Source organism: Notothenia coriiceps, unplaced genomic scaffold (genome assembly GCF_000735185.1).
Source record: "Notothenia coriiceps isolate Sejong01 unplaced genomic scaffold, NC01 NC01_scaffold00008190, whole genome shotgun sequence".
In the NCBI taxonomy this organism is placed as follows: domain Eukaryota; kingdom Metazoa; phylum Chordata; class Actinopteri; order Perciformes; family Nototheniidae; genus Notothenia; species Notothenia coriiceps.
This window is the reverse complement of record NW_011340891.1, coordinates 1,187-14,998: the sequence shown is the minus strand read 5'-3', so window position 1 is coordinate 14,998 and position 13,812 is coordinate 1,187. Positions and strand designations below refer to the sequence as shown.

The following is a 13,812-nucleotide window of genomic DNA, read 5'->3' as shown; positions in this document are numbered from 1 at the left end:
TTTATTTGGCCGATGGCCTTTGGCCACAGCCTACCGATTCAACATGTCGAATTGGCGGCGGAAGGTGTCGGCATGGCCGAAAAGACATGACGGTGCAGTACACACCAATCTGAGTAGGGAGATACAACGCTTATCCACGGCCCGACATCTATCGACATCAATCGGCGCCGAAAATTGGCTCGGTGTGTAAGGACCTTAAGATGTCCAGTATACATTTTGAGTTTTTTTGTTTTTTTTAAGCTTTTTCAGAGAACAATGTTGAAGGTGTGACGTCATTCTCCTTCTGACATATCCACCATGTAGCAACACATTATTATTTCTACTGTATGGAGTATGTGCTGGCTTTGTGTTTCATATACTGTTCAGTTTTACAGTATATGACTTAATGGAGTTTTTAATGTGTGTGTTTTTTTGGTCAGTTCAGGTTTGTGTAGGATGCTCAGCCACCGCAGATCTCAGCTGATACACACCTTCCAGCTGTGTCCAAAGATGTTAATGTGGTTAGCCAGGATGCCATCCGGTTTCAGTAAGTCATCACCAGGTCTACCATTGTAATTTCCACACAAGCCTGAAAAAAAACAAGATACACATTACACCTTAAAAAAAACCTTATGTTGCAACTTTTAAGAAGAATGAAAACTCTGTAGCTTGAATGGTATATAAGCCCACTCTTTCTCTACTGCAGGGGTGGACTGGCCACTGGGAATACCGGGAGTTTTAGCAATTCACCCCCCCCCCCCGTTGACAATTGACTAGCGGTACCGAGTTCGGCCGGTCGAGTTTCCCGGGCCGATTTTTTGTCCTAGTCCGCCCCTGCTCTATAGCACTGTAAACACAATGGTATCTGTGCAGGCTTTCAGACTGACGGGTAGCCCGATGGCTTTAAAAGAAAAAGCTGCAAAGGTAGAGCAGAGTTTAGGGACGCTAGGATCATGTTCCAGTCATATCTGACATTCAGGCCAAAGTCAGTGGTGAGGGTAGCATAGGCTCCACTCTGCTTCACAGAGACCTTACCCCCCCAACAAACTGGATCTGCTCATTATCTTAATAAAGCTTTGGGGGGCGAGCAACAATCTGAATTATCTTAGCCCCTGACCTGACATCTGAATACATTATGCCACTGTTTGCTTCATACTGGGGGGTAAACCACCCCCAGCAGTGATGCACCGTAACTCACCTCCTGTAGCTGAAGAGTATGTGCTGGGCAAAGTCAAGCTTACGTAGCTGTTCCAGTTGAACCTGAGCGTCAAACCAAAATATGTTGTCACCACGCCAAAGTAGCCTTGCCGGTACAGGGAAAGCTTTCCATCCTCCATGGAGTAAGGCAGGTTTACAGGCTGGCTGTTGACCTGGGGGGGGGTGTTTGTGAATTTAGATTTAATCATTGAATCCGTTTAATATTCAGTGATTTTTCAGCAAATTTCACAAAATTCAAACTCATATTTTCATTTTGTGAGATGCAAATACGTGTTTGCATCTCACATATTTATCTATTATTACAACATTCTCTTGCACTATCATTTCTCTACTCTGTTTCTTCTAGCACAATTTTTATTGTTTTATTATTGGTTTTATTGTTTTATCTCTTACATATGTTTATGTTGCATTGTTGGAGGAGCTTGGGATTTTCATAGCTGTGCAATAAAGCCTTTGAACTCTGAATATTACTGATATGTTTGGATTTGCGTTACTGTCATTTCCCCCTTATATCCTGCAGGAGGCGGACTGATCTCACCAGTATTTTCCCTGCGTTGCCACGACTCATGCTGACAGTGATGTCATCAAACACAGTCAGAGACACGGACTTGGTGTAGGCCACAGCCTTGTTACGCCCTCGGTTCTCGTTCTGGACCAGCACCTGGAACCGCTCCAGATCCTTGTCTGATCCCTTGATGATTTGAGACAGGACATAGGTACAAGTGCCCTGGAAATCAAAGCGCCGTTGGTCAAAGCTTCGGTAGTGGGGGTCTCCGGTGCCTTTGCATGTTGCAAAGGATGCTGGGTAGCAGTTCCTCACTCCCTCCTTCAGAGCACAGAGCTCATTCTTCTTACAGGTGACTGATTTGCACTTCATCAGCAGGAGAGAACAGAGTACAATATTAGAATACAGTGGAGGAGATGAAAACTAGCAACACAATGATGTTGCACAGACACACACACACACACACACACACACACACACACATTCTGGGGGCGCTAAAACACTAGTGAGCCCGGAAAAATGTGTGTCCTCAGAGTGAAGGTGCGTTGTCATAAAATGATTCTTTTTTGTCATGACACAAACACACACACACACACACACACACACACACACACACACACACACACACACACACACACACACACACACACACAATCACCAACCTTGGCTTTCCCTCGAATGCATTCACACTTTGTAGTGCAGGTGTTATCAGCCCAGAAAGCTTTGCCTGGTGGGTAATAACTGCCTTTATGTTGGCATCCACATCTTTTCTGAGGAACACATCTGAAACACACACCAAATGTGATATATTTATGTTTGTTAGATTTAAAATGTTTAGGTGCTTTGTTGGCTGAAGCCTGCGATCTAAGATTTGTATTCCCAAAACTGCTTCTCTGACATTGCATAGGAGGATAAAGAACTTGGAACTTGATTAAACCAAACATGTATAAAACATTCCTGCTATGCTATTAATTTCCACTGCTTCGAAATAACCATATCTGTGGTTATGCATGTTCTAGCACATTTACTACAGATCAGATGCTTTCCAAGGCACTAAACCCCACTGTGAGTAAAGTTAAGATCACAAAGAGCCTGTTTCCCCCCAGAGAGTTTTTATGAATCAATCTGGGATCATGGGACACCAAACAGTAAACTATTCTACCAATGGCCTGCCTTGGTGTGGTTATGTTATGGAATAGCGTAACATCATCTTGCAGTAAGTTTGTTTATTCATAAAGAATGTGCCCCGTAAGAAGGTGTTTAGTTACCTGTCTCCACTAATCACCAGGCCTTTATCACACTGGCAGCCCTCCACACAGGGGTCCTTACACTGCGTCTCACTGTGTGGATCTGAGCACGAGGCAGGGCAGGAGGGGCCGCACGCCTCATAGTGGCTGCCCTTTGGACAGGAGAGGACTGCGAGGGGAGGGGAGATCATTATTCATCATTATCATATTTGAGCTCATTGTTCCCCTTAAATCTAAAACAAAACAACATCATACAATTATTAAACAATATGAATGTTTTTTTAAAAGGTTTGAATAGTTCATTCATGATTGGATTAGACATTTATGTTTCCATCCTGTAGGTTTTATTTCCATAGCTAACAGATCAACACGTGACTGCACATTTGTTCAGGAATGAGTCCTTAAACCTGGAAATGAGTTAGCTTTTGAGTGATTCCTGGTTCCCTGGTCTGGAAGTCAATGGTTTTTTGAACGTGCTTTTGGTTAAATGCCTTAAATAAGATCTGTGGTTAATACAAGCTTCAGATACTTGTTCTAACACATACAACGTGTTTAAGTATCCTATTGGTGAATCATTTAAGCTTTTACGTGTTTTTCTACAATATCTGGGGTTCCTACCAGCCAGTCAGAACTGAATATAGAAAAACTGAAAGCAAAGTCACCCAAATTCTCATTATTTCCACAAGTTAATTCTTAGGTTAGTATATTCCCGTTTAGTAATAAGAATTAGAAGTTTATAATAACAACTTTACCGTATAGGATTCAGATGATAGGACTGCGTGGTTTATCATAAGTTTGGCACCTAAAGTTATGACAGTGTTCAAAAGTGACTTACAGCATTTGGCAACCATTCTCCACTCAGGGTTGACTTTCACTCCTTCTGACTGACAGGCATCACCATAACTCTTCAGGTTATCACAGAGAACCCGCCTTGCACCTAGACAAACACAGACCCTTTATTATTTACAGAGAAGAACCACAACAAACAGACGAGTGAGTCCCCACAGTCTAGGTACACAGGCTGCAGCACACACACACACACACACACACACACACACACACGTGGACAGAACAGTGTGCTTAGATCAATGATGGCATGTCTACTGTTTTTATGCTTTAACTGTTCAGAAACATTTTGGTTCGCTGTTTGCAACAGTGAGAATTTCTTTATTTGAGTTTAGTTTTAAAGTTGAGCTGTATAAATGTAAGCTTAACAAATAGAGGTATCTTTATAGGCTATTTGTTTGCATTCAATGCATATCGATAGGATATTTAAATCCTCTTTTAGTCATCACACACATATACACAAATTTTAAGAACAAATTAGTCACTTTTAACCCATGGTAGTATTAGGAGCAGTGGGCAGCCACTATACTAACTAAAATCAGTATAAAAAGTCATTCAAATTAGTGCCACCATTACCAGCTGTGATAAACCCATAAATGCATCAATAATTAGTAAGTAATTGAATATATACTTCTAAGTTTTCGATACATACATCTACACTTTTCATGTCAGCATAACTCATCTGTGAATGTTTTTGTGTATTCTGTCCCAAAACTGTTAACATACTCAATTACCGGCTTACCTTTATTGACACAGACATCATAGACACAGTTGTCCAGGTACATAGAGGGGTCCACCTGTTTGTGGCAGGCTGAAAAAGATCCACTGGCCTCTGTCAGGACCCCACAGAGTCTGGGCAGACGGAAGTGGGCCTGCTGCTTTTCTGAACACTGAGGACAGCGACCAGCGCAGTTATCATCACAGAACCGATCTGAGTCCTCGGCCTTCCACTTCCGGATCATTTTCAGCACAGTAGGGACACTGGAGTCTGCCACAGACAAAAGGAATGCAGTTTCAGAGAGTTTCTTATCTGACTCAAAACAAGAGTTTTTAAGGCTTCAACACAAATGTAATTCTTAACATTCCTGTAAGTGAGTGTTTCGGCATATCCAACACAGAATGGTTGATTTGATACTTATACAATAATGTATCTACCGCCAGGAATGTCTTAAAGTGTAATTCCAATCGCTTAAGAGTGGTGCAGGAATGAGTCCTAAACCCGGATATGAGTTAGCATTTTTAACACTTTTGGGTTCCCTGAAATAAGGTCTGCAGAAGTGGTTTTCAAGTTGAGTTCCACGACATGAAATTGATCAATAAATACCCCACTGGGGTGTGTTGAAGCTTTTACGTTTCTTAAAAAACGTTAGTCAACCAGTGTCTGAATAAGTGAAGTTGTGTCCAAATGTGGAGATTATCCTGCTGTAAAAGATGTGTAAGTATCATAAACAAATATTTCCTTCTGCAATATTCAAAACTAAAAAAAAATGCTTTTTGTCAAGGGACCCCTTGCAAAGCTAACTTCTGGGTCCCCTGTCAAAAATGCTGTCGGTCTTCACTGCACCACCCTGTTGGATGTTGGAAGTTACATTCAGACCACATGGGACTACTGGCTCCACCCAAGCGGCTCTCCTCCTACAGGGACCCTCACCCTTTGCTTCTGGCAGGTCATCTGTCATGTCTCCATTGTAGTTTCCACAGAGGCCCCCCAGGTGTTGGTGGTAGGACGAGGGTACTGTGATGTACAGCCTCATGTTCCAGTCATATCTGACATTCAGGCCAAAGTCAGTGGTGAGGGTAGCATAGGCTCCACTCTGCTTCACAGAGACCTTACCCCCAAACAAACTGACAGGCAAGTACTGTAACTCTCCATTGACCTGAAGGTAATAACACAACAACACTTAGAACAAGTTGTAACACTGCTTATGAACAATAGTGCAAACTGGAAATGCATTGCAACACAAGATCAGCGGAGAGAAAGCTGTATGTAGTCATGTGAAAAGCTGAGAGAACTGAGAACCAAACTGCAATCAAACATTGTAGCAATCACGCAGATAACTAAAAGTGTTCTTGCAATAGCAACAAAATAAATAAAGTGATACATTAATACAAAATATTATTATATTAATCATGTTCTTTTTTGACAAAATAATTAGGTTTGAGCTGTTTGATTTTCGTTTTCAGAAATGTCCCAAGAAAATTGGAGAATAACTCACCAAAAATATCTAAATACAGATAGGTTGGCATGAATATTCAACATTGGTCTGGCTTGCTACAAGTCTTTCTATAGTCTATTGTACTCTCAGCCTGCTTGTCTGTGTATTTGAACTTTGATGATCACAAAGTGTTACCTCCACTTGTGACCTGTGTCGGCCGATGGTGATGTTTTGCTCGTAAACGGTGACTCCAACAGTCCTCACAAATGAAACTCGGCGGTTACCTCGGTGGTCATTCTTGGTCGTCACAGTGAATTCCCTGAGGTCAGACGCCTTCTTTGCAACTGTTGTCATAATGTATGTGCAGGTACCCTGTGAGAAAATATGAAGTTTGCTTAACTTTTGGACACTTCATCTTATAAAGCCCCCAGGTGAGTTGGAATCATATCACCGGTACTGGCTTATCCAGCAGACATGCAGAATAACAAAGGCTCCATTCTCACAATTTATGAAGAGGATTATCCATGAAACACAAGATGCTGGTGTGCCTATTAAAAGCTAAACAAACTGTGCAATTGCAGCACTCTAGAAGGTTTTCAGTTTGAAAACCTTCTAGAGTGTTTGATGTGAGTTATGTAAGGCAATGTGTGATGAATGGCTACAATATAATGTGTTGCTGAGACATGATTTTAGTCTTATTCAGTTTAAGGGTTTAGTTAGGAGGCAAATTAATTACTTTAAATATTTTTCTTGTTTAAAGTTGTTATTAGTAACCATTAGTGTTGGGCAATGCTCATCTGATTAGCTATAATACACGCTGATCTTTGATACTGTGCAGCTGGCTTTTCTTTCTTTCTTCTTTTTCTGTATTTTGACGGAGTTTGGAAAATGGCCGTGGTTAATGTCATACCTTATGTTTAAACAGGTAATGTCGTATTTGCTAGCCTTATATTCAGTGGCAATACATTTATTGTGCATTTAGCATCAAGTTTTTTAGGTATGTATTTGGCAGAGTTTTTACAGCGGATGACGTCATTGGGGAGAGTTTGCCTGGAGCAATTGTTGTTGTTTTAAGTATAACAGGCTCTTAGTCCAATGGGACATATATGGAGTATTGGTTTGGGGGGGGGGCTGCTGGCAATTACAGAAAATAGTAATAATAATGTGTAGGAAATGCATAGGAAGTCTCAACAACAAAATGGGCATTTTCAATGATATACACACACATATGAATGCATGAACATTATTTATCTTTCTCGAGTAATGGATTCCTAGCTCCTACAGAGGCAAAGATTACTGCTCATTTTAATAAAATATTTCTCATAGAAGTTGTGTTCTTGGTTTATGTTCGGTGTGTCAACAGAATATACCAAGAGTATGATAGTGAATGGCTGCTGATGAGGGGTCAAGATGTTCCAACCTGGAAGTCAAAGCGTCGGCCATCAAATGTGCGGTAGTGGGGGTCACCGACCGCACGGCAGGTTGCTGTAGAAACGTGGACACATTCTCCTTTCACACAACGTTCCTTTACTCGACATTTCACCTTTTCACAAGGGTCCGGTGGAGGTGTGGGAGGGGTGACACCTACAGAAAATACAAACACACCATAAACATAAACACATGGAAGAATATGTAATCCTGCCATTCTAATGTGTTTAACTCGTCACATATGCACTATAACTCATCAATTTCATCCCTTTCAGGCATACATAAAGTGATATGACTTGTAATATAAATATACTTATGCGTTGTACAGCATACATGTAGAAATAGTGTGTGTGTGTGTGTGTGTGTGTGTGTGTGTGTGTGTGTGTGTGTGTGTGTGTGTGTGTGTGTGTGTGTGTGTGTGTGTGTGTGTGTGTGTGTGTGTGTGTGTGTGTGTGTGTGTGTGTAAGGGAATCTGTGTGTACCTTCAGAACAAACTCCTGCAATGCCGTATGAATGGCGGTGCTTCCCTCCATAGGCGTACACTGCCATAAGGGCGTCCCCCTCCACCCTCACATGGCTCTGCTGATGCCCCACATCTACATTGGACCACACCCAGTGCTTGTCCGTCAGGAGGCTACTCCACCGAGGTGATATGCACCTTCCTGACCAACACACCTTCACACTGGCTGCCCCCTCCTTCTCTGACAGAATGGACACAGTATTCAGAAGCCCCCCCACTGTCTCCACCGCCCAATCAGTGGACAGCTTGCATGTAGGGATCAGCGTTATCAGGAAAGGGTCATATGGACGGTTGTCGCTGAGAAGCAGCACCATTACTTTCTTGTTGCTCTTGACAACCAGTGGACGTTTGTAGGTCAGTTTTTGCAGGATGACGTGTCCAGCTTTTGCGAGCTTCCTGTTGGAGTCATACAACTTAGTTATAGAAGTGTAGTTCACATCGGATACTTTAATTTACAATAAATACTTACAATTGAGATATAATATATTGTTCTCTTATAATATAGACAGTACAGGAAAAATAATGTTTTGACTAACATTAAAGTAAGTGACTAACTATATATATTATTACATATTATGTATAATAATATATCAAGATTACTCATTTACATTGATATATGTAGCACTGTCCAAAACCAAGGAGTAAAGAGTAACAACTAAATCAAAAATCACAATTATGCCTCTGTCTTCTCAAACAGGGACAAGTATTTTCAGGTCATATCTTCATGTTCTGTATTGACGACGTGTTTCTTTTGCTTGTATTTTTTATTTATTCGCAGCATTGTTCATCTATATGCTGTATGCAGTGATTTTTTTTTTTTTTTAGTTTGTGTTTTCTGTTGCATTGCATTAAGTTATCTTTGCCATTATGAAACTAGAGTCAATTGATATTTCCAAAAGTAATTATTACATGATATTTTTCCGTATAGTATTATGTGTTAGTTTGATGGATGGAAGGGTGTGTGTTGGATGTATAGGTGGATAGGCCTGCCAGCACACGGGTAGACCATGACATCTTTGGCTGTAGCTTCAACAGTATATTATAATTAATTCATAATGAACTTAACTGTTTTCTTGAGTCCAGAGTCAACTCAGTGTTGTCTTCAACAGCGACTATCACTGCCTGGTTTGTGGTCTTCATGCTGCCAGTCTTGGGCACCATGTAATCTTTACCCAGGCTGTGGACCGGGGGCAGCTGCTCATACACGTGTTCACAGAGCCCACCCATGGACAGACACTGGTGGCCTGCTAACACCGCTACAGGCTTCTGGGATTGGATCCTTGTGCCCGTCAAAGTTGTGTGACCTCGTAAAAGGTAAGATGCGTATGGTGCCAGCTGTATGGTCATCGCCTTCCCATGCTTCCACTTCTCATTTCTCAGTGACACATCAGCACCAGGTAAGATGGTGATCCTATTCTGGCTCTTGCCATTAACAATAGCCACAAGCTTGTCCATGCTCGGATTGCCTCCTGAGGGTGTGAACACGAAGTAGTCAGTACCTAGCTGCTCTGTGGGGGAAACCACGGCGCCATCTCCTGTGGCGAAGCGGCGGTTGAAGGAGACCACAGAGATCGCAGCAGTGGAGGAGATTTGAACCGCTGAGTTTTCATTAACAGATTGCTTCTGCAGCTCGGATCCACGTGGCAGAGAAACCCACTGGCTTTGACCTGCAGAGAGGCTCAGCTTCCTGGAGAATCTCAGTGAAGACACCTGTAGATGTTATGTCATGTTATATGCTGGGATGTGTTAAGGATTAACCAATTGCATTAGAACAGATTGGATGCTGTCTTTCATGGAAATGTGAAACAGCAAAAAAGTAATGATGGACTGAGCAGAAGACACAGTCAAGTTTTGCTTGAAATACAGTGCAAGAAGAAGACATACACACACACACACACACACACACACACACACACACACACACACACACACACACACACACACACACACACACACACACACAAGGGTTGAGTTGCATTTTAAACCAATATACGTGATGCTTGAGAAGGAATCAGGATACATCTACATAAAGTGTTGAACATCATGTGTTGTGCTTCATTTCCTAACACATATTGGCAAGTTCCATCGGCCACTTTTCTGTGTTTTATAATAGCAGCACACACTCAATTCTGGAAAAGTATTTACGCCCACCCCCACAGATATTTAACATCCAATGAACATACATTTGCCAATTCTAACTCTCAGATGATGAAGTAGGCCAATACGTTAATAAGAAAATATTAATTATAAAAAATAAAAGTGGAAACCTGGTCAGTGACAAATCGTGAGAATTCAGCTTTCTTTAATTTCCCTTAAAAAATATTTGTAGTTTTCAACCCAATTTTTTTTTCAAGGTTATTTGGAAGAGTTTTGAATAACCAAGATTCATCATCATATTACTATACTGTGTATAGAACCTTGGTTTATTGTGACATTTGCAAGTCCATCGCACTCAGCAAAATGCCTTGAGTGTGGCATTGAGTGGAACAGATCTAATGTTTGCCTTTGACCAGGCCTTGACTCTGTCCTCTGTCACTGTGGTTCAAAGAAGCTTTTACTCATTTATAAAGATAACTTACGTAAGTCCTTAGATTTAATCATCTCTAAGGACATACGTTAGGAATACATTGAGGTAGGTCCCATACCTCAATGTATATGAGATAACCCCACTATTGCCTCCCTCTGCAAGTCTCTTTTCTCTTTGCCTCTTTCATCCTCTGATGTAAACATTTGTATTTGTTTAGGATCTAAATCATCGACACACATTGCGGCATGAGCAAACTGCCTTTAACTAACATCTACTAAAGGTGGAGATGGGTAAGCCCACTGCGTGTGTACCCACAGACACACTTGATTTACTTTATATAATAGTATAAGCTGGGTATGATGCCTGTGTTACATGAATAATTAAAGCTCTCTAGTTATAGCGGAACAAAAGTGTTTACACAGACAGAACAGGCCTGCCCAAATGAGGTGTATCAGGACAGAGCTGGCTCTTAAACCATGATAAACATGAGAGACAAACAATGGTTTATCAAAATAAACTAATTTAACAGAAGCAAATTAATTTAAAAGCATTAACACGTGATCTGTAGAGCAGGGACAGACTGGGACTGTCAAACAGTCCTGGAGTCTCACCCAGCCCACAGAGATAAGAGCAGGGTGTGGTGCCATTTGATTAAGTAGCAGAGCGAAGCATGCATGACGCAAGCATGCATGACGCAAGCATGCATGCACGCGCATGATTGTGGCTTGTTTCGGGTTAAATAACAACTTTCCATTAACGCTCTGCAGCCACACAGCCACTGTTCAGTGTCATTAGATCTGCTGCTGCAGTAACACCACTCGATACCTGATATCAGATGCTCGGTCATACTTCATATGGATATGTCCGGCCAGGAGGGAGCATGAAACACAGAGCCCTCAGCAGCAGTGTCACAATGTCTCAATTTTAACTCACAATACTATCGCAGATATCTGGCCAGTAAAAAATATATGTCTGCATTAGCTCTGTTGCCTCTCAGTGTACAACTATGATGATGTTAAATTAAAGGAAAACAATGATCTATATTAAGTAATGCGTGCCAGCTGTCAGTTGTCCTGGACGACCGTCTGTGATATTCCAGAACACACAAATGGCCATCTGATGGAGTGAGAGTGAGATTACTCGTAAATAAAGGTGCATCAATGGCCTTGAATGTGTCTGTGTGCCAGGTCACATGGTGGGGCAACCTCTCCATCTACAAAGGCTTGGTCAAACTGCCCTTACCCCAGTGAACAGGGTTTATTGATATATGACTGTAGGCTAATATATACTGTATATATTGACCCTGGATTATTGTGACATTGTTGTTACCTTGTCACTCATTAAATTGCCTTTAGTGTGTAATTAAGAGGGGCAGCAGTACAAGCATAATTAGTAATAGTGGCTGTAGAATATGGTTATACAAGTAGCTATACTGTTGAGAGTAACACCAATATGACTAAAGACAGTTGTAGTGTTATTATTTTATACTAATAATGTTAAGTATCAGCAGATCACTGCAGAAGGAAACGAATATGCACTGACTGAGGAAGCCTACAACGTCTAAGACCATGTAAACATGCTTAAAGTTTCAAATATGGATGCCACTGCAAGCAATCGTAAAAGTGATCTCGTAAATGACCGTTAGCTACATGGCATGTCATATACATAGGCCATTACAGAATGAATGCATGAAATCGTATTAATTGATGGTGCAGAACAGTATCCAGTCCTCAGTGGTATAGGTACTGCAAAGTGATACATGCAAGCTCCAGAAACAGCAATCCTCAAACAAATTCAAAGATAAAAAAACGATAAGAAATACCCAGATTTTGAATGTAATGCTAATTACCAACATTTTGTATCAATAGTGATCCAAAAGTACATCTTTGCTATACTTTTGAGACAAATGTAGCAAACTTATAACTAAACATATTTTTCATTTTGTACAGAAGCTACCTCTATACTGTATAAATAGTGAAGTGTAAATAATATAAATAGTGATTGACCTTAAATCATTCCCTTCAGTCCTAGCTTCTGGAAACTATCTATGCTATCTCAGATAGGCTCCAGAAATGGTCTGCACTTCACAAACCTAAAAAGAATGTAAATAAGCCAAAACCCAACCAGATAATGTAATCCCCTGTAATAGTTCCCTGACAGCACAGTTCTGAGCAGAGCGGTGGTACTGTACCTGTAGCTGACCTGGAGAAGTGCTTTGGACGGAGGCAGGGTGGAGAGACTTATATGTGTAGGACATGATGCCGGTTGGATCTGGTTGAATGAAGGCATATTGCATTTTGGCGTGTTTGTGTTTGTTATGTAATTAGTGAAAAAATAACATTGATATGAAAGGTGGAGGCCTAATTTGGTGTTTGGCAATCTCACTCAATGATGTAATGTTATCTTTTCATCTTACCATGCTGTCACACTAATCCTTCCCCCACCCTGTTCTCCTCATCGCTCTTATTTGGTTCCAACCAAGATGATGTCATGTGTGTCTGTTTACTTTTCCAACGTAAGGTCCCCATGAAATAAGATTTCCTACATTATCACAGGAAAAATGTATTCCACAAATTCTTCATCCTATATAGATCACAGTCCCTATTTAACTAATTTTCGGACCAGTTGTGTTTAAAAAGGTGCATCCACAAAAGTCAAAATAATTGCTTCTGTATCAGACAGATATATATTAGAATCAAGCTGCATTTGTGAAAAAATACTGTACTTTACCATGCGCAGAGACCTTGAATTTATTTATGGGTTCAAAATAATTTGATAATATAAAAAGATTGTTTTCAACCAATTACTCCATCATCTTAACAACAATAACATTTTTGATACATTCCAGTCTGGCTATCGAACAAACCACAGCACTGAAACAGCTTTATTAAAAGTAGTGAATGACCTAAGAATGATAATCGATTCCAACAATGGAGCTGTCCTCTTTCTTTTAGATCTGAGTGCAGCATTTGACACAATCGATCACAGTATTTGAATGAACCGTCTTGAGAAATGGGTGGGTCTCTCAGGGACAGTCCTTGGATGGCTTCGCTCATACCTGTCTGTAAGGAAATTCTTTGTAAGTTTGGGAGACTTTGTGTCACAAACCTATAACATTGAATATGGAGTTCTTCAAGGAAGCATTCTGGGCCCTATTCTATTTTCATTATGCATGTTCCCGCTTGGCAATATCATAAACTATTACAGTGTGAAATATCAGTTACGCCGATGACACACAATTGTATATCTCCATTTCACCCCAAAACCCCGGTTCTGTAAACAACCTTTTTACCTGTCTTAATGTTGTAAATAATTGGATGAATGAATGATAACTTCTTAAATAGAAATGAGCAAAAAAATGAAATGTTACAGTAGGCCCAAAAGCA

At 40.8% G+C, this 13,812-nt stretch overlaps 1 protein-coding gene across 1 annotated transcript; it reads right to left on the bottom strand.

Moving 5' to 3' along the window:
* Positions 1-470: 470 nt before the first annotated feature.
* LOC104944482 (IgGFc-binding protein-like) lies at positions 471-12,722 on the bottom strand (the record flags this gene model as incomplete). The annotated part of the gene is made up of 13 exons (XM_010770017.1): positions 12,618-12,722; positions 8,966-9,609; positions 7,862-8,295; positions 7,372-7,535; positions 6,147-6,323; positions 5,447-5,672; positions 4,538-4,783; positions 3,785-3,886; positions 2,971-3,118; positions 2,365-2,485; positions 1,736-2,068; positions 1,178-1,349; positions 471-568 (listed from the first exon to the last, which is right to left on the bottom strand). Coding segments are annotated over exons 1-13 (2,970 nt in total), but the record flags the coding sequence as incomplete, so codon positions are not given.
* Positions 12,723-13,812: the final 1,090 nt, after the last annotated feature.